This window comes from Sphaeramia orbicularis, chromosome 15 (assembly GCF_902148855.1).
Source record: "Sphaeramia orbicularis chromosome 15, fSphaOr1.1, whole genome shotgun sequence".
NCBI lineage: Eukaryota > Metazoa > Chordata > Actinopteri > Kurtiformes > Apogonidae > Sphaeramia > Sphaeramia orbicularis.
In genome coordinates, this window is record NC_043971.1 from 33,798,252 (window position 1) to 33,819,130 (window position 20,879).

The following is a 20,879-nucleotide window of genomic DNA, read 5'->3' on the forward strand; positions in this document are numbered from 1 at the left end:
ATGCTCTGAAAGTGCAAGAAAACACACGTCTGTCAGTCAGTTTAGAACCACTTCTCTCCCTTATATAGACTTTTTACTGCATTATGAATGTACGCATCAATTATTCATTCACTCAGGGACTTTTGACGTTGAATTTGATTTTTTATCTCATTACTTAAGGGGTGCAGTGGAATGGTTGGCTCATAGATGGAAATATTGCTATGCTGCATAAAGATACTAAGTGAGACAACTTTTCAGCGCTTAAGAAAAAAACCAAAAAAACAAAAACATCTACTTTACTCACGCTTTACCTGAACCTGCAATGACAAAATATTCTTCCTCTGAGATTTCCTTGACTTCAGACATAAAGACTGTTCATTTACATTTTCTCACCGTACTGTGGTTTGGTTGTTTTCTTATTTTTCACATGTATGTCAAGGGGAAATTAAGCTGTCACCTGCTTATATTTTGTAATTATTTAGTCACACAGTTAACTAAAGCTGTAAGCCTCAGGACAGTTAAATTAATGAGAAATGGGAACACTCTTTAATTTCTTTCTGGCTTTTGAATCACAGGCAGAAAACAATCTCTAGTCTGACAGACGGAGAATTAATTGTGTAATTAAAAGTACCTACCTCAGTTTGTCTTAAAAACTTCAGCGGCACAAGAAAATGACATTCACTCTGCGAAGCCTCAATGCTGACACCTGCTCGCATTACTTTTTTTTTTTTTTCTGTTCACATTTCTTTTCTTTCTTTTATTTTTCTCTAAAATGTGACCAATCAGATTCCATTTGAACTGGTCATAGTGGAGTTGGAGTGTTTAGATCAGTGGTTCCCAACCTTTTTTGGCTCGTGACCCCATTTTAAACATCACAAATTTCTGGCAACATTCAAAACGGAGCCTTTTTTTTTTTTTTTGCTAAAATGTATTTGTTTTTGATCATGTAATAGTTTGCTATACTATGTTGCAAATAAATGTTAATTTTACACGACATTAAAGCTATATAATGTATATTATTGTGGACAGAGGCAGAAAAGCCAGGTGTAGATTACTGCACAAAGGGAGAATTTTGTACAGTCAGTCCGAAGGCTGCACATTAATACTGAAAAAACAATAACTCAAACTACAAATTATGAAAGAGCTGCAGAATCTGAAATCAGCCACAAATGACATTTGAAAGAAACAGTCCCACAGTGTTTCAGGTTCAGCTTCAGAGTTTGTCATGTCTTTTATGTATTGTGATTGTCTCTCTTAACTCACCATATATTTTTTATTAGTCAGTTTTTATTTTATTTTTATCAATTACTAGAAATTCCAGGCGACCCCATTTGAATTCCAGGCGACCCCACGTAGGGTCCCGACCCCAAGGTTGAAAAACACTGGTTTAGATCATTCTTTTTAGGCAGAATATTAATTAACACAATGAAAATGGTCGACAACAAGAAACAGTTGTTTTCACAGAGATCTTTTTACTGCAATATTCATTCTGCAGTAAAAAGGTCTTTGTCAATGTTTTGTTTTACTATATAGGATGTTTTGGATAACTTTCACTATTGCATTCATGTGTATGTTGTTGCTCTTTTATTGCATCTCACATGTACAGGGTGGGGAAGCAAAATTTACAATATTTTGAGGCAGGGATTGAAAGATAGTGTATGACCAATTAGTTTATTGAAAGTCATGAGAACCATTTGCCACAAGAAAATTTACATCATAGAAAATGTTTTTATTCTATGTGTCCTCCTTCTTTCTCAATAACTGCCTTCACACGCTTCCTGAAACTTGTGCAAGTGTTCCTCAAATATTCGGGTGACATCTTCTCCCATTCTTCTTTAATAGTATCTTCCAGACTTTCTCGTACTAGTTTTGCTCATAGTCATTCTCTTCTTTCCATTATAAACAGTCTTTATGGACACTCCAACTATTTTTGAAATCTCCTTTGGTGTGACGAGTGCATTCAGCAAATCACACACTCTTTGATGTTTGCTTTCCTGATTACTCATATGGGCAAAAGTTTCTGAAAAGGTATGGATAATAGTGTTAGGTATGATTATGACATCAATATATGTTTGGTTTCAAAACAATTGACGTAGTGCCTGCTGAGAAAAAACAACTGAATGTTCATTGTAAATTTTGCTTCCCCACCCTGTATACATCATATGACTTCATACTGCTGACAAACGTGTCCCAGATCTCACTTTTTTTCTATATGTGACCCAAATCTGATTGTTTTTTATTTCCCAAATCAGACCCAGGCCACTTTCCTATGTGGTACTATATCAGAAACGTATCTGATGTTTTGCAGTATACGATACGATACGATAAACACTTTATTGTCCCCTCAGGGAAATTTTCCTTGGACTCCAAGTGCTGCACAGATGAAGTTGCCAATTAATAACACAGAAGTAGTCGCTTTTCCATTGGACATCTGTGCAAAACTTTACTGATATTTACTAAATGTCGAAAAAACAGAAGTGCATAACGTCGGTTTTTCCATTAAATCACAAATGCGATGATTTGTTTATTTATTATCGCGAGATGACACGAGAAGTCATTCCATAAACATGGCAGCGAACGTAAATATGGTGTTGATTTACAGATATATTCATTATTATTATAAATTATCCCTCTATCTTGTGCTAAATTAAAAAATGATTGGGTTTCCTGGTGTGTCCACACATACTGCGACATGTTTCTTCTTCTTCTTTGCTTGTTTTAACAACCTTCAACATCCGTTTTTTTTTTTAATTCACCTGATTTTAGTTGCGAAAAAAAGGTCTTCCCATTGCAGTTTTGCTTCATATACTATTTACGCTACGCCCGAAAAACCACCTCTTGACAGCGCAAAGACTTATAATCGAAAAATGAGACTTTTAGCGAAATTGTCGTTTTTCCATGAGGTAAATTTTTATGCGCAAGTTATATTTGCCCAATTTGAGGGTCAATGGAAAAGCGACTAGTATTAGATTACAGCAAAGATGTAATCACATAACCCACACATATTGCAGTATTTATTTTTCACAGATTTTTAAATTACAAGTCTTTGTTTACAGCATCGTACTGGAAGTTTTCTAGAGTAAGTTCTTTTTTTTTTGGAATATATACTAACCTTGATGTCAACCTGGGATTAATAAAGTATCTATCTATCTATCTATCTATCTATCTATCTATCTATCTATCTATCTATCTATCTATCTATCTATCTATCTATCTATCTATCTATCTATCTATCTATCTATCTATCTATCTATCTATCCATCCATCCATCCATCCTTCTTTCTTCAGGGGCATCTGTATTTACGTCACATTTCATGTCACATCATTTTTATTGCTCCTTTCAGTCCACCACTTCACACCAGAGTCTGAAATTGGCCATGTTCTTGGAAATAAAGTGAACATCCAAACCAAAAACAATCAGCTATAAATCTGAACGGCGCTCTAGTGCATATGCCTATAGTGGGAATGTAACCATATGCTCAAGTTTTTAGTATAGATGCCCAGAATGTAAGCAGCCGGCTGCTCAGTATTCATGTTGTGGTCTAAAATAGTCCTGTGAGGCGACTGCATAGTGTATTTCAGTTTATAAAATGTATGGCTGCGGCAAATGTTAGGTTTTAACATGATTGGTTTTCTTTCTTCTTTCTTACAAATACCACTGATTTAGAGATAATGAAGTAAGTTCATTCAAGTAGAATTTGTACTTTTAGAAGCAAATATTGTGCTTTTTACAGCATTCCATTTATTAGACACTTAAAAGCTGTTACTCTTGATATAAATGAGTATGTTGTATTATATCTATGATAGGAAGCAACATTACAGTAGTATCTAAAACTGGCTCCATTGATGAACTACATTAAAATGCTGTCAGATGTATTTTTGAGTAATGAATTATTACGCAACACTTTGAAAAGGTATCATTCTGCGTAATGAAAGTGCGTTTTGCAGATAATCCTACTATAATGGACGTTCTGTGTCCGATGCGTGTACCGATGTTGCAGCACAGAAGAGCATACGGGTGCAATGCCACTGTTGCACCACGGGAGGGCGCTATTGTACAATGGCACCACAGATACAATGCCACTAGTACTTTTAATGGAGTATTTCTACACTGTGGTATTTCCTATTTTTACAGAACAAAAGCATATGATTACTACTTCTGCACTGATCATCAAACAGGGTTTCTACAAGTTAAATTGAAGAGCTTTTAAGACTTTTTTAAGACTACTTAGAACTAAATTTAATGCCCATTTCATGGCCATACTGGCAATAATTCATGACTCCTAGAATTTAGAAAAATTTATTTATTTACTCCGTCTTAATTCCCACTGTTTTGAGTCATTTCTCACCAGGGGCTGCAAAGTTAGCAATAACTGGTTCCCAATTTCAATATAAATTGTAGGGGTGGAACTGAGTCACATTTTGACATAATATAGTCAACAAGTTTATAGCAACATGACTTAACCATGACTACCATATCAAATTGAATACCTTTTAAAGACTTTTTTTAAAGGTATTAAATGCAGATTTGTAAATTCAAGACTTTTTAAGACCCTGTGGGAACCCTAATCATGAAACATGTCTTCCAGAATGTCATTTTACTGCAAAAAGGGAAAAGTAATAAGATTATTCTTTTGGCACCTGAAGAGAAAGGAAAAACAACTACTTAACATACTGAAAACAAAAAAACAAAACAAAACAAAAAAACAGCCTTAGAGATCATTAACAAGATGACAGTACTAACTTAGTACAAAGTATTTTATTGTAAATGTTTTAAAATACTACATGTGTGGTTATAGTTTTGACAAAAAGGCTAAAGAAAAAAAGTAACAAAAATAAATACATCTGCATTGACAGATATGCAATGAATGTCAGGAACTTGTGATGAATGGTAAGTTACTTTTTTGCATGGAAGATGTAATTAGAGTTGAAGAAAAACTTTTTGTTTTAAACATAATGTCAGATTGCTTACTAGAAAGTAAAAGTAAAGTCAAGGCAAGGTTATTGACATTAGGTTTGCCTTTGTACATTATCGTATTCACAGGACAGGTGGTAACGAAATATTCAGATCCATACTGCATGATATGTCCTTCTTGCGGATGGTCTTTTGCAAAATCTCAAAGTCCATTTTCAGAACCATATCATATCTATTGTCATATTTCACCAGCTGTAAGAAACTTACAAGTAAAGATAGAATCTATGGCATCTCAACCCCGTGCCAATACTGGCCCTTTGGATATCACAGACCATAGAATGACAGCAACGCAGAATCAAAAGCTTCACCACTGCTCAGCTAACAATAGACAGCAATTATTTAATGTTCTGATTATTTAGCTACAACAGTGGTAATCACAAGTTCAAACTGTACACCTCTCTAGTGCAGTTGTAAAGAGGCACAGTCGCTCAACACCGACAATGATGAGAACAAAGCCCCCACAGATTGTCTTGGTAATATTTATAACACATCATCACCATCATCATCATCTTTCACTCAGTCATGTCATGCACCTTCAAGTGTTAGAAAACAAGCAGTGGCCCAGAAGACATGTTTTAAAAGACTATTCAAAAGTGTAAAAAAAAAAAAAACAACACTTGCTAGCATAAAAATACTGTTTGTTCCATATACATCCCAACATTTGAGCTTCTGTCACTTAAGAAATAGTTACAGACACTTATATCAGATTACAAAAACAGTGGAATAAAGACATATAATGCCATTAGTGTGGCTTGGAAAAATAAAGTTCTCTGTTGTCGAGACAGAAAAGTGCCGGATGGGCAACAGTTCATAGTTTGAGATCCTTCATCTTGTTTGGTCTGTCCTTCATTTCAGAAGCATCCCACTCCTCCTCAGTTTGTTAAAGCCTGTGAGTTTGTATATCTGTGTGCATTTCGGAGAGTTCTGGCAGACAGGAATGTGCAGGGAAGGTTGTTTTTTTTTAAGCCAGGCTTCTCTGTCTTGGCTTTATTCTGGGGTAGAGCTGTAAAACACATGAGAAGGCATGTCAGCACAGTGTGTCTAACACTTTACATGACAACTTTGTAATAACATGATAATGGCGTAAATAATATTCACATTACTGGCTACTATCATATTTGTATAATACCTGCAAAATAACAAAAAGTCCGGTCATTTCAGGGTATAATGCACAAATTTTAAGTGTCATGTGACTTGTTACCGAAAACACTTGTGGTAGTTTTTGTGTAATAACATGAAAATCAAGGCAGTAAAATGTTAAATTACTGTAGTCAGGTTACTGTATTGTTACTAAAATATTACCAAATAGCTTTGCCTCGTAACCATCCTTACATAAGTTGGCCCATAACACTGACCTGAGTCCTAATACTCCTTTTAATACAGTTTTTATGGAAGTGTCTTCTATTGTGTCTGGTTTTGGACTATGATCTGTTTTTATGTGTCTGTACTCACACTGGGCAAAATTCTACCTTTTGTCCACAAAAACTAACAAAAGTATTTCAGTTCAATTCAAGTTTCGCTTTTATCGTCTTATTACTGTTTTACATGGTAAATACAATGACATTACACAATTTTTACCTCATTATCAAACTACTACCACAAACCTACGATGTTACTCCTGAGTCATGAAGTACTAGTAAATAATACCATGATAGTTTTGTCAAACATACTCACCCCGAGAAGGTTGCGGGGAATGTAACCCTCAGTGTCGCCCATGCGCGCCCACCACCATTCAATCTCATCTTCATCTTCTCTGCGGAGGATGGTCATGCAGTCACCTTCACGGAATGGAAGTTCATCAGGGTTTTCACCAGTGTAGTCCCACAGACCATAGACCACACCCCTGTTCATGATGCCCATCTTCTCTTGCACGCCTGTTGACATAAGCACAAGCAAAACTATGAGCACAAACACACTTCACCAGTAGTGTACACACAGGACAGTGGACTTAAGACAATGACCACGGTTAATACAAAAGTAAATAAACTTTTATCTTAAATGAAAAGCACTTTAACTGACCGTAGAGGAACTGGGAGCACTGGGTGTAGCCCTCCTCCATCTCCTCACATTTGTCGGCTGCCGTTTGCATGTCGCTGTAAGTCATAGCAAATACCGCTGCACCAGACTCCACTAGGAACTTGCACACTTGTACATTGTTGCAAGAGGCAGCACAGTGTAGAGGCGTCCTAAAAGAGGCAGGGAGAAGGAAAATAAGTACCACTCATGTACTATGACATATTTTGAAGGTACAAAGATTAAACTACACTATTACTATTTTTGTAATTGAGTAGTGGAACCACCTCACTTCCAAGATATGGTTACAAAAAGACAATGTTTTAATGAATTAAACTGTAATAGAAAGTAATTAAATTACCAGCCGTCACTGTCAGCAGCGTTGACATTGACACCAAACTGAACCAGAAACTTGACAATCTCTGTATGCCCAGCACAAACAGCATTATGTAGAGCAGTGATGCCTTCGTCATTGGGCTGACTGGGATCTTCCACCTATGAAAAAGACAATTCAGTTGTAATAAAGGGAAACAGTTTACTTTTAAAAAGAAATGTTGACATATTATGAGCATTTATGTCTAGGGTACCATGTTCACTTTACAGTACAAAGGTATGTTTACCAAACTGTTGGAGGAAACTCACCTCATAGATGATTCTCTGGACCAGGTCAAACTCTCCCTCCAGTGAGGAGTCCAGTAGAAGAGCCAGTGGGTTGAACTTCACTCTCATGCTGTGATCAATGCGCTCAGAGCCTGGTTTACGCAAGTTGGTCCTCTTTCCCTAAAAACGCAACAACAGATGTCCATCACATAAATGTGCGTCAATATCCAGAGCAGACAAACACCAGAACATTAGACTTCAACAGTCTCACTGTGAGGTCTGTCCTGTCTGGTGTTTACACCGTTATGTTCATCTGGACAGAAAACAGAGGAGGAGGGACTTGTTTCCAAACTCTTATTGAACAGCTAATCCAGTTTAGGACCATGAGCTTTAAGAAACAAATATTTCTCACAAAAACAACCTAATTACGCAACCTGATTAGCAAAAACTTTTTTTTTTTTTACTCTTTAAGCAGGTCTTAACCAGATTCTGAGTGCTTATTTGACAAAGGGGAGGGTGGTGAAATGGGTCACAATACTGATTTGTCATTGGTTTACTGTTCTGGGGCAAAATCACCAAACCATAAACCTTCTTAAGGAGGATCAGGAATAAGTGTGTTTATTTTCAACACAGAACACATTTAAGCAAATGGGTAAGCAGAGGGGTATCCGCTTAGTTTAAGATGAAAAAGACCCATTTTCTCCTCAAACAATAGCGATACCTAAAGGGATTATTTCATTATATAACAATAGAGCAGGTCACTGACCCGACCGACAACTCATTTAGCAATGTCATGTATACTCATGAGGCTGCACTAATTGTGTTTTCACACATTTGCTGTTTGGTGTGGTTAAATTCAACTCTGGTTTGTTATTACTATCGATTAAAATAATCATACGGGTGGGTGTGCGCTACAACTGAACAATGAATCACATATTACCAGAATCAGAACATGGCCAAACACATAACTAAACAGCAGTGAAGCCTTGTCCTGCATTTCCTGCTCTACAAATAATATTCTGCAGATATTCCCTTACAGAACTTGTTTGGTCAAAACTACAGGCAAAATGCTATCATCATGTCTCTATGTTTTCTTCTTGCAGTGAAAATGAAATACAAAAATTACCACACCCACTTACTATGATTTTTTTTTCTTTCCTTTGCGTATCATTCTGTCCAAATGCAAACACAGTGTGAACCAAAACAATTGTGCTAGACCCTTTAGAGGAAGCAGTCTGAGTCTGATCTTGCACTAACTCTAAATACGTTCTTAAATGGCAAATTTGTGGTGGGAATGTGTCTAACCATTATCTGAATCAATTAAATGTAGTGTCCAAGCTATGCTTTGCACACTGACAAATGGCAGAGACCACAAACGTGTTGTGCAGGGTTTTCCCTTGGTTTGTGGTGGGCCTAAGGGCTGTGGTGGCTTCTTTGTTATCAGACTAAAAACTGTTCATTTTAGTACAATTTAGCTCACATTATTTCAAGTCAACATATATTTCCAATTCTGAGATTAAGACAAAACCCCTACTTAAAAAGCTCTGGGTTGAAAATGGTGAATGGTGGTGAAATCTACATGTCACCTGACCACACAACCTTTTTCCTGTATTCAGTCTTACTCCTATCCCAAACACAGCTGACCATCAAATGGATTAAAAGTTAAAAGTTTGATGTCATCGGTTTTGATTTAATTGGATTTTTTGTATTAAAATAAAACAAACCAAATGAAGAAAATTTCTATCATCACCTGATTCAGACCACAGCAAACTAACTACAGGTGTGAGAACATCCCGTGACCTTCCACTAGAGCAAACATGACAGAACACAAAAGGTAGTTTAAAGGTGGGGACTTGATTCGTACCGGTGGTAGTGTGACCTGGCCGGTGACCTCTGGTGCCTTCATATTGAATGTGTCCTCTCCCAAGCTGTCCTGCTCTGCTCCACTGGGGTACGGAGGTGGTGGGTAGGGTGGAAACTCCTCCAGGAAGCCCTCTGGAGGTGGAGGGGGAAGACTGGGCAGTGTGTCTTCCAGTCCAGCGGGAGGTGGTGGAGGGAAAAGGACGTCATCAGGCCTCGGGGCTGGATGGGAAGGGGGAGGTGGGGGGATAATGTCTTCGCTCTCTGCCATGGCAGAAGGTGTGTTGGTCTGTTCGGAAGAGGATGGGGTGGGGACATTAGCACTTGGGATCTGAGATGGTACCTGTCCTCCTTCCACAGTCTGCCCCCCCTCTGAGTGGCCATTCTCTCCTCCATTCAGATGGATGATGGGAACAGCAGGCCCCTCTGGAACTTTCTCTGCTTCACCAGCATAAGTGGGAGTGGTTGGAGTGACGACAGTGGTTTCCATAGCTGCCAGTGTGGTTTTTTGATAAAGCAGTTTCTGGATGTTGGGTCCTGCGGGTCCCTCTGGCTCAGTGATAGAGCTGCGTTTCTTGAGGGGTCTTGGGGCATTATAGAGCTTCTTTCTCAGGGCTTCTAGGTCGCCATCGCTTTGATGACGGTACGGGTTGGAAATGAAAGGCAGCAGCTTGGTGGGGCTAAGGGGTCTGGGGATACGCTCCGTCTCTGGTTGGGAGCCCTCAGATGGGCTGGGTCCTCCATGGTTCACCCCGCTGTGGTCCACCTCATTCTCTGAGGCAGGCGAGCGGCGCTCCAGGTAAGGGTTCTCTGGGTGCTGGGTGCTTCCACTGGGGATCACTGGTTTACCGTACACTACATAGGAACACAAAGTGGACCCCTGTTATGATACTTGCAAACTTCACTGGCAGCAAATGTAAAGGCCATCTTTAAGAGATATTATGTACAACTCTGAAACTCTTACAACATGTCATCTCCACAGTAACACCCACGAACCAATGGATGCTTGTATTTTGAACAGCAGTGGCATGTTTTTAGGCCAAACCTAGATGGTGGCTAATGCTATTATGTGGAACAAAAGCTAAAGCTAATTTTGTGTTCAGTTCTGGTGCAATATAAAGGTGAAGTATAATAATGCCATATGCTCCAGTCATGCATTAACTTCATAAATGCTCAGTGATGTTGAAATCTACATGAGCAGGTTTTTTTCTTACCCTCTTCCTGCTTCTGATTACACATTAATCTTGCATTTGTCAATGGCGTCTACCGTTATGAAACAGCTTACTGAGAATGACAGCTTTGTGGTTATGACTGTTACTCATTTATCATTATTAATTACAACATTAATTTTCCCATTATGTGTGATAAATGGTGGAGACTTTGGGTGTATTCCATTTTTTTCTTGCATTGCTATAGTGGCATCTAACAACACAATAACACCTTTTCACTCTTTATTCTTGGGATCTCATCTTTTTCTCTCTGTTTTTCTGCCAGCATAATGTGTGTGCAACTGTGGTGACGTAAACTTGACATCCACTGAAACCTGGTCTATAGAGTGTATAACAGATGGCTTAGCCTTTCTAGCCCCTGCCTTGGTTAGTGGAGTGTAAATATCATAGTGAATGCTGAAGAGAACAGCAGAAAAGCATTTTTCCTTACACGTAACATGTCTTTATTTAAGACTACTCAAATTTTGAAAAACTGTGTCTCCTTACCACTGGTGAATCCATTTCCACGGTTCTGTACCCTGTTGAGAGCTCCCTGCACTCCAGGCTGGAAGGCCTTCCCAGAGCCAGGCTGCTGCGTGTACATGGAGTAAATTGAGCTGGCAGCTAAGGTCTGTGGTTTGCTCAAGCTGGCATCTTTGGAGGAGGGCAGCTCTGGGGTGAAGGGCCGTACCGTTGCTGCAGGTGGGGTGTCCTGCTTTGATGGGAGAGGGAGAGTCTGGCTCTGTGACGGTGGGAGAGGGCTGCGGCCCTGGGCCGCCTGGGGCTGCTGGCTATGGGGCTTGGCTTTAGGGAAGGTGCCTGTGTTGAGAGCTGATTTTCCATAGGGAACGACAGAGGGGCCTTTAGGTTTGGTGGGGACAGGAGGAGGCACCTTAACTGGTGGCTTGGCAGCAGACTGGAGGGATCACAATAGATGCAACAGTAATTACCAACATGAATCTTTAATGTGCACACTGACTGACTCTTCTGAAGATGTAAGAAAGTAAAGAGCACTTTTTTTCCTCATTACCTGTGCATCTCTGACCAGGTCATCACTGCTCTGGTTTTTGCGGAGTGAGGCGGGCGGGACCTCGGTTGGCTCGAACATAGAAAATGGGCGCACTTTCCTGTCCCTCTTCAGTTCCCCATCTTCTAAAAACAGAGCATATATAGATTTATAGTGGAGTGCATGGACCATTAACAAAGCTACAGCTGTACCGATTTAGAGTTTTGAAAGCTGAATCAGATTTGGTTGGACAAAATTTAACTATTAGTTGTATTTTTTCATAGAATATCTGCTCATCAGAAAATTCAATGGCATGTGTTTCAGTGATTTCATCTACATTATTAAAATAAAATGCAATAGTCATCGTAAAATATGTTTGTGTATTTAAAACTCTATTGAAGTAAATGTGGTAAAGATATTACACCAACCCTCTGAGGTTCAGGTTAAGATTCAGATTCATTCACCTTTTCTCATCTGGTAACCAGCAGCGTATGCTGTCAAATGGATTTTTTGTTTTAATAATTCCAGCTAGCTCTGCTACAAATTTATTTATAATTCCTCATGTTTTCTGCTTGGATCTTTGTAAGCTTCTGACTTTTTTATCCTGTTGTTGTAATACAATATATAATACAATAATTTCTAATACAAAATAAGAAACTATAAAAACTAAATAAAGAAGAATGCTTAACTTGAAGATCCTCAGCCTCTCACATGTTCAGCCACAGTGTGTGTCTCTAAACAGAGTAACAGCCTTTAGCTTTAGTGGCCTTTATCAACAGTTAATGAACTGGTCACAGTCACAAGAACCTGAACAGCAGATTCTAAGAAAATGCTGGTGATTGTGCATGGAACATTACATATTCATCAAGTGTGTGAATGCTTATGGTTGTATTGCATACATCTCTGACCTTGTTCTGTGTTGGAGTTGGAGTGAGAGGTCATTCGTGGCAGTGTTGAAGCTGGACCATGGCTGCTAGTGTTGGACTCTGGACCAGAGGAGCCCCAGTCTGCAAGCTTTGATGACTGAAGTCCTGAAGTGAAGAGGGAGACAAGATAGCAGGAGAGAAGACGATTGTGAGAATTTACAGATAAAACATAGACAGATAGAACACATACAGATTGAAACTCAAAAAAGTTTGAATCTGTATTATATACTCAGATAAAACAGAAAAGTGTAAAGAGGTGAAGAGAAAACATCACTGTTTAAAAGAGAAGGTTGGATTTTTATCCATCATCTGTCCTCTCCCTTAACACATAGTTTGGTTTTTGGTTGACTGACCAAGACCCAGCCGGTGGCCATTAACGTCCACTCAAACAGAGTTGGATAAACTGGAAAAGCATGGCACTCTTCATAACTCGAAAGATTAGCATCATATTAAAAGATGATGATAATAATATGAAGATTTCCATCATAGTGTGTTCAGACTGTAGTTAACCGTTCTCTAGCAAGACGCAAATAAACAGAAAAACATTTGTTGGAGTCTGAGACTTTGATTGGGTTGGTCAGGATCCACACCGAATGTCAGTTCAGCTGAAGGTTGTGTGTTTGTTCCAACTGACCCATTTACAGCAGCAGGAAAAGAAGTGAGAGAAAGCTCAACAAACATGCTGCAACAAACAGCAGCACTACAACCAAACAGGACCAAAGATTTAGGTTGGAAATGATGTAAATATATTTTCATCTTTCTTTCAATTGAAGTCACACGGAAAATAAATAACTCAAGAGAAAGGAATTGACAAGTGCGCACACACACACACAAACACACAAACACAAGTGTGTACCTTTTCTCTTAGCCCGTAGCTCTTTCAAAGGCTTAAGCAAGAACATGGCTTCTGAAGAAGATGTATACAAGAGACAAGAAAACCAGAATAGCCTTTAAGCTCAAGATCTCCATCAGCTCCAGACATGCCGCAGGCCTGGCCCAGGCTAGGGCCCCCTTGAGGGGCCACATAGAGACCAGTAAAACCTCAAGAAGCCTGCCCGGTTCTCTGTACAGTGTCCGTGCTTGAGAGGAACTAGGGATGGGTGCAGACTGAAAACAGATTCCTCTGTGTTCCCGCCCATGCCTATCTCTCTTCTTTCCATATAACATATCAACTCAGCATGCAGAAATAATTGCATTCAACATCATGACGGAGTGGAAAACCTGTTACTTTCACTTCATGTATGTAGAATTTCATTAAATAGGAAAATACGGACTGACAGGGAGATGAGAGAACAAAGAGAAAGGGGGTTCATTCTGCTGTTTAGAGAGGACTAATTCTGGTGTCTGATCATTCATTTTTAATAACATCAAGCAAAGTGCTTGCCCTGGATACACTGGGGATTGACTAACAGAATGTGCTAAAAACGAGAACACATGAGAGTGAATTACTTTGGACAAGATAGAATAGATGGGAAATGTTACTCTGTTTGACCAGATTTCCTTCCCTTCCATTACCCAGGATGCTTCCCACTGTACTCTTAAGCTGTGCACCAAAAATACAATCATGTATAATCTCTCAAACTGCACTTTGAAAAAAAAAAAAAAAAAACTATGAAAAAAAATACTCATTCTGCAGTTATGACAGCAGTTAATGATGAAAAACTATCCTGTAAACTACATTCAAGAGCAGTATTAGCAATTATGGAACAATTCTGCTGGTTTCAACACGTCATTTAAGAGTTTAAGACCTGTTAAAGATTATTATGAATGCAATTTAAGAACTCTTTCATTCTGATCAATTCTGGCCGGGCTCCACATGTTGAATCAATCTTACAGGTTGCATGTTGATTTTTTCCATTCTTTTGTTGCACACATTTAAAAGCAATACTGCATTAAGTCCAGCTTTACAAAAGTACCTATTTTTAAGACTTGTCTATTTTGGATTGTAAGGCCTAAAGTTTAGACTTTTTATGGACCTGTAGAAACCCTGCAGTTGTATCTTTGTCCATGCTGAAGGGTACTGAACTGTAAATCAGTTAGCCCTTATAAGAAATTGGGCTGACCTGAAAAACATAAAACTGTGAATGGCTTTCTGTTTGTCTGCAATTCTCTGAATAAACCTACAACACGACTTACAAAGTCACATCTATCTTACACAGCTGAATTCCACAGATGTAATGCTTATTGATGAATACCATGTTGCCTTAAGCTTCAAAGCAGAAAAATATGCAGCTGAATGACACACTAGCCAAACTTTTTCTACAGTTTGCCAATACAGTGGGTATTACTTTAATTAGCATGTGCAGTGCATGTATATAACTAGCAGAGTGTGGGTTAATGAGACGGGTCTTGGCATAAACAAGCAGTCACTGCAAAACACATCAAATGATCTTCATAAGGACATAAGACCGAATTTAATAGATCACAACACACCATCCAGGATGTGGACAAACCAGCTACCTTCTGAGCTCAGGGTGACATCATGACCTGAAGGTGTCCCAGACTCCTCTGCTGCTGCTAAAGGTAGGACAGTCTGATTATATTTCAGTTACTTAAAAACCTCAAATGTTCGTTATATTTGTGTCACTTACATTGATCAGTTTCTTTGTAATATTTATGATCTGTGAATTCAAGCCTGATCTTTGAATATCTGAACCTTGCCACTGAGTAAACTAATTCTGACGCATCTGTCTGTAGCCAACTAGATTTGATGAGGACCTGTTGACAAGACAACCTTAGAAACCTGAGTCAGGGTCACTGAGGAGAATTTATACCTGTGCCGGCCTTGCTCTGAGGGTCGTGAGCCGGCAGGGTGGCTGTGCCGTCCGGGTAGGCTGGTTTGACGAGTAAGTCGTGCCTCACTTGTCCCCGGGGCATGGTGGACGACTGGATGTACGGACCGACTGCTGCCACGCGGGATGGGCCTGACTGCTGCCCAGCTTGGCCATCAGAAGGCAGCTGGAAAATAAGAGGAGAAAGAAAGAGACAACAGAGGGGGTTAGAATCCACTAAACATATGGCAGATGACAGTATAAGCTTATGTGATGATTTATCAGTGGGATCCTCGGGTCAGACTGAGGCAAAAACAAGGACGTTATGAATGTGTGAAAGAAGGAATGCTACGTTACGGTCATTATCAAAACACAAAACTCAAATACAAGCACTAGCAGCCCTGTGAGGCTGTAATGCTCAGTACCAAGGAAAAGAAAAAAACTATTGGATAATTGAGACAAAACATTGATTAACTGATTACAGTTTTGCTAGTGTTTGGTGTGAGAGTAAAGGCTCAATTGTTCTCAAATTCAACACTGGTGGTAAAGTAAATGTTTGGAACAATAAGCCACTTGTATGTTTTGGGACGTCAGACTTGGATGACGGGAGAGGGAATGGGGGGGGGGGGGGGGGACTGGGTAAAAGATTAAAAAAGCACAAAACAAATTTGTTAACTGATAAAACAGAAGTCCTCAGAAAAATGAAACCTAAATAAAAACAAACCATAAACCATGCAACATGGACTGAAATAATATGGAAATTGTAGGTGAAATCAGCTTTGTATTGTCCAAAAGTTCATGGTTCTGTGAAAAAGATGCTTTTGGTTGGTTGTTTTATGTTTTGTTTTTGATGTCACACAGTCTAAATCTTTCAGCGTCTCTATATGAAGGCTTTCATCATAATACCTAAAAAACTGCAATAAAGAAAAAAAGAAAGTAAAAAAGCCAATCAGTTCCAGAAAATAAATATAAAACTACATAAGGTGCCAAATAACTAAAACTAGACAGAAATCAATGACCAATCTGAAATACTAAATAGAAAGGAATGGTAATTTCAAACCTATTTTATCTGTGAAGGAGTTATTTTATTCTGTACCAAAGTAAAATACCAACAGATTTAGACCTTTATTTGAGTTTTATCAGTAGCTCTAACAAAAAGATGTGGTTGCTTCGAAATAATTTTACTTAACTTTTATTGAAATGTATTTGTACCATGAAAGCCATGTATTTTTAATACTTTTTAGACAAGTCTCAAATACCATGATTCTCAAAGGTCTCTCAAGCCAAACAGAGTGTTTCACCTTAACATCTTAAATAGGCTACTTATGATATAATCACCATTGAGAAAACTCAAATTCATTACATGACAACATACTGCATTCTTAGAAATAAATGAAACACAACTTGTTATACTTATCAAAGTGTATGGAACAGAATAATGGGCTGATGATATGGAAAGTCATACTGAAGAGTTCAAATTAAAGACAAAAAAGGGGACAGATGTTGAGCTCCAGTTCCAGTTTAGTTACCTGAGGTTGAGTGTCTTTTGATGCCCTCTCTCTACCCGGATAGCCATTCTTGAAAAGAACAAAAGCACAAACATGCAAAAGCAGTTCAAAATACCGAATAATCCTCTTCTCATCTAACAAAAAGTGCTGAACTGTGCCTTTCCTTTATGTTTTCTTCCTGAACTGAACAGATGACTCTAAGCTAGTCTTTCTTCAGTCAGTGTGTTGTACGTGCTTGTCGGGTGATGTCAGCTGGACACTTGCTGTTTGGTTGGAGGAGTGAGCAGCTTGGGTGGTGTGTGTCTTTGTGCTGGTGTGAAAAAGGCTCACTCATTATGATTCCAGGCAGGTTATGGGTAAATCACCTCCTCTGTAGAGCCTATTCAAGTTTTAACTTTAAAACACACGTGCAAACACAAACACACACAAACCTTTCTGCATTCTGCTGTACTCGATTATATGTGAAGGGGACACGAGGAGATCAATGGTTTCTTTTAAGTTGGATTATGGTACAAGTTATACACTTATCTCAAAGCTTCAGTACAGCTTCAGACAGATTAAATTAAATCTGCAGTCTAACATTTATTATTTATGTGCTAACTTAAAGGCTACTTTAGATGTTGTGCTCTATATTTGCTTAGTAAACACTGCGTACTGCATATTAAACAGGATTTTTTTTTTTTTTTATCTTTAGCACAGAAAAAAAATATTGTGGTGTGATACATAGAAACTTTTTTTGTATTATTTTGTGCTGATTCATGCCTTGTTGTGCAAAATAGTCTTTGTGGTTAATTGGTAGAATGTTAATTTGCTTGAGAGAAGAAAAAGTTAATGCTGAAGGCCGATGAAAAACCTTAATTATGGATGGAAGGAAGTCAACCTTATTAACAAAACACAACAAATTACTGGGAGTAAGATTACATTTGTTTTTCCAGAAGATTAGACAAGAAAATCATCCATTGTCCTCTCCATCTGATTAAACCTTTCCATGACCTCTCTATGTAATTGTGAGTGAACTGAGGTGAACATGCCAAGTTTTCTCTCACACTTCATATCAAAGACAAGTGTGTTGACTATATATATATATATATATATATATATATATAGTCCCATTAGAACTGGGGTTAAAAACAACACATGGAGAGAAGAGACAGAAGCAGGCTGGACACCCATTAAGGCTAATTGGGTTTTTTGTTTTTTTTATCAATGATAAAATTGCATCTGTTCAGCACTGCTTTAGTAAATTGGTTAGTTTCCTTTAAGAGAGTTGGATGTTTGCCTTTTTCCATTTCTGTCAGCCGAAATAGATAGTATCTCCCCTGACATTCCTGCCATTCTGCAATGTCAGCTTGGCTCATTACTCCCCAGTCCTCTTCAGGAGTTTCTTTTTTGCCAAATGGGACTAAAAACACAGCCGAGTGAAGTGGGAGTGCAAACTTAGATGAAGCTTTTGCAACAATCCAATCAATGATCAACCCTCATCAGATATGCTCAACAGACAGATGTCAAAAAATGAGAAACAAAAAAGAAGAAAGGACTTGACTCCTTCAAGCTGAAGGGGCCACAGAGGGTAGCAGTGTTAAGGAGCCTTACATCAGCATTGGTGAGATCTGAATGCACTGGCTTCTGTGGCTTTTAGGGGTAAAAACATACACACACAGACTTTATTCTATGGCCACTGGGGGGAGCTCTTATCAAAACCATTTCTATTAGTTCTAGACTGGCATGAGCATCACATGTACAATTACAATAAATGCTTTTCACAAGCATAAAAAATAAGAGTTCCCTGTATTAGATCATGTTTATGTTGCCTTTGTATTAATACTCACTGGTAAGTTCTCCTTCTGCTGCAGCGCTGCCTTCTTCTTCCACAGCCGGTCTCGGAGCTCGTTGATCCGTTTGTCCATGGCAGCTACCTCCAAGTTCCGTTTGTTCAGACTCTCCCTTTGCTGCTGCAACTTAGAGTTTTGCTCCTGATTGAGCTTGTTTCTCAGCTGGTCAACAAAAAGAGCAAGACACAAAGACAAGAGAGGAGAGAGTCAACATCTATGCTCTTTGAACTCTTCTATTTAATCCTTTACTCAGTGTTCATTTTAATCATGCACTTGTTACCTGTAGCTCCTTGTAAAGGCGGTCTAATTCAGTGACAGAGCACTGGTTGTCATGGAAGTTTTCCATCTTGCCATTTTTGAGCAACTCCAGCTGCCGGCTGAGCTCCTCCACCTTGGATGCAGCCATCACTAGCTCTCTTTGCTTCTGCTGGAACAGGTTGTTCATTTGCTCAATTTCTTCCACTGGGAAAAGAGAGGATTGAGGCATAAGGGAGTGTGAAAGGAAAAATTAAGCAAAGAGAGAAACAAAGAATTTAAAAAAAAAAAAAAGTGAACTTTGGTCTCAAGCTAAAATAATCAAATTATTATTTTTTATTTTTTTTTTAAATCTCAATATCCTGTATAACATATGTATAAAACCTAGTGATAGTTTCACACTTCATTATTTCTTGAATCCAAAGGGCTCACCCAGCTTTCCATTGCTGAGACGTTTCTGCTCCACCTGCCCCTTGAGGGCCCGGACCTTCTTAAGCCGACTCTCCTGGTTTTCAATGTTCTCTCGGAGTCGCTGCAGCTTCTCCTGCTCAGAGGCCTGCTGCTGCTGACGCTGCTCCTGTTGCTTCAAGTAGCGCAGCCGCTGCTCCTGAAGACAAAAGAGAAGAAACAGGAAGCACGGGACAATGGTCAAAACATGCTTACTCAGACAAATCCAACGTTTAGGTTCATCCACATGGCAGGGTCTAGGCCTCACCATCTTACTACCACTTTTTTTTGACTAAACAGAAGTTGCTTAGTCATTGTCAAGTGCGTAAGCAGTATAAAAACACCATGATGAACCTTACCTTCTATTGGTACCTGGCATTAACAGTAATTTCTTTATACACAGACTCACAAAAACAAGTGCGCATCTGGATTTATCTAAGCAAATAGTTCAGATCCTTCCATTGGATAATTACAGTGGTGATTAATGCGTTTCAGTTGCATTAATTTATTTAACCCTAAATGATGCATTGAGTAGCTTCTTGTTTTCTAAGCCACTATCAATTTGCTAAAGAGCATAAAGATCAGGCAATGCCAAAAATAATCAGGCTAGTGAAAAAGTAGCTCAAGGAGCATGAGACAACATTTTCACAGACTTCTCACTTTGCAGAGCGGTCCAACTCTCCCACCATCAACCTTTTTTTTTTTTCGCCAAAGAGTAGATACATGGTGCAATCTTTGTTTGCAAATACAGCATTGTTAGGCTTATACTATACAAGTGGGATAAAATTGACAGACAATTATTAATTGCAATGTGTGGGCCAAGTAAGCTAAATTTCATTATTGGGTCCGATCAAGCCAAAGTGAACATCAATATGAAAAAAGTAAATTTGCACACATCATTTATCAAGTGGGCTAATTTTTTAGCTAAAGATCTCTATTTTATGGAACTGTTATCCTTTTTTATACCACATGTAGAGAAAAAACGTTACAACCGATTTTATCGATTGTACTTTTACACCATAGTCATGCCTCAGACATAAAAATATAACTTGAATTTGATGCTAAAAATGATATCTAAAAAATTTGAAAATTTATTCAATCTGTTGATTATATAGTTGATTGTTAAGTTTCAAGTATTAGATTTTCATTATTTTGTGAATATTATTGATATGTATCAGTTTGGAAATCACAAGTTGTAAATAACAGTGTTAGTATTAAATACATTAAAAGCATTGTGTTTATATCTGGCTTTTTGTTTTAAAAAATAAGTCAATATTTTGGGTGTTTGTACCATTGTATGATAAATTCGTTCATGTGTTACTATGGCAGCCTGTCCACGTGTTACCACATCCTCATGTCAATAAAAGAGAGACTTCTCAATATTTTCCTCCAACATTATTTACTTTCAGCATAGTTGAACATAATATCTACAAGGTTTTGTCCTACTTGATATCAATTTCTGTCGAGAACCACATGTTTTGAATGTTTGTGTAAAGCTT

The 20,879-nt window shown here is 38.5% G+C and overlaps 1 protein-coding gene across 2 annotated transcripts in view; it reads right to left on the reverse strand.

Annotated features, from left to right (window-relative positions):
• Window positions 1-4,719: 4,719 nt before the first annotated feature.
• Window positions 4,720-20,879, reverse strand: part of tp53bp2a (tumor protein p53 binding protein, 2a) — a 35,950-nt gene continuing 19,790 nt past the window's right edge. Inside the window, exons 7-23 of one of the 2 annotated variants that reach the window (XM_030155504.1) lie at window positions 19,366-19,540; window positions 18,959-19,140; window positions 18,676-18,840; window positions 18,440-18,478; window positions 16,868-16,915; window positions 15,342-15,525; window positions 15,028-15,084; window positions 13,424-13,474; window positions 12,550-12,672; window positions 11,666-11,787; window positions 11,143-11,551; window positions 9,432-10,282; window positions 7,610-7,747; window positions 7,329-7,462; window positions 6,974-7,140; window positions 6,629-6,828; window positions 4,720-5,957 (exon numbers count right to left, since the gene is read on the reverse strand). In XM_030155504.1, the coding sequence (XP_030011364.1) occupies window positions 5,916-5,957; window positions 6,629-6,828; window positions 6,974-7,140; window positions 7,329-7,462; window positions 7,610-7,747; window positions 9,432-10,282; window positions 11,143-11,551; window positions 11,666-11,787; window positions 12,550-12,672; window positions 13,424-13,474; window positions 15,028-15,084; window positions 15,342-15,525; window positions 16,868-16,915; window positions 18,440-18,478; window positions 18,676-18,840; window positions 18,959-19,140; window positions 19,366-19,540 (3,087 nt within the window). In that variant the 3' untranslated portion in view covers window positions 4,720-5,915. The remainder of the gene's footprint in view (window positions 5,958-6,628; window positions 6,829-6,973; window positions 7,141-7,328; window positions 7,463-7,609; window positions 7,748-9,431; window positions 10,283-11,142; window positions 11,552-11,665; window positions 11,788-12,549; window positions 12,673-13,423; window positions 13,475-15,027; window positions 15,085-15,341; window positions 15,526-16,867; window positions 16,916-18,439; window positions 18,479-18,675; window positions 18,841-18,958; window positions 19,141-19,365; window positions 19,541-20,879) is intronic. The other variant, XM_030155505.1, reaches the window with a different exon arrangement.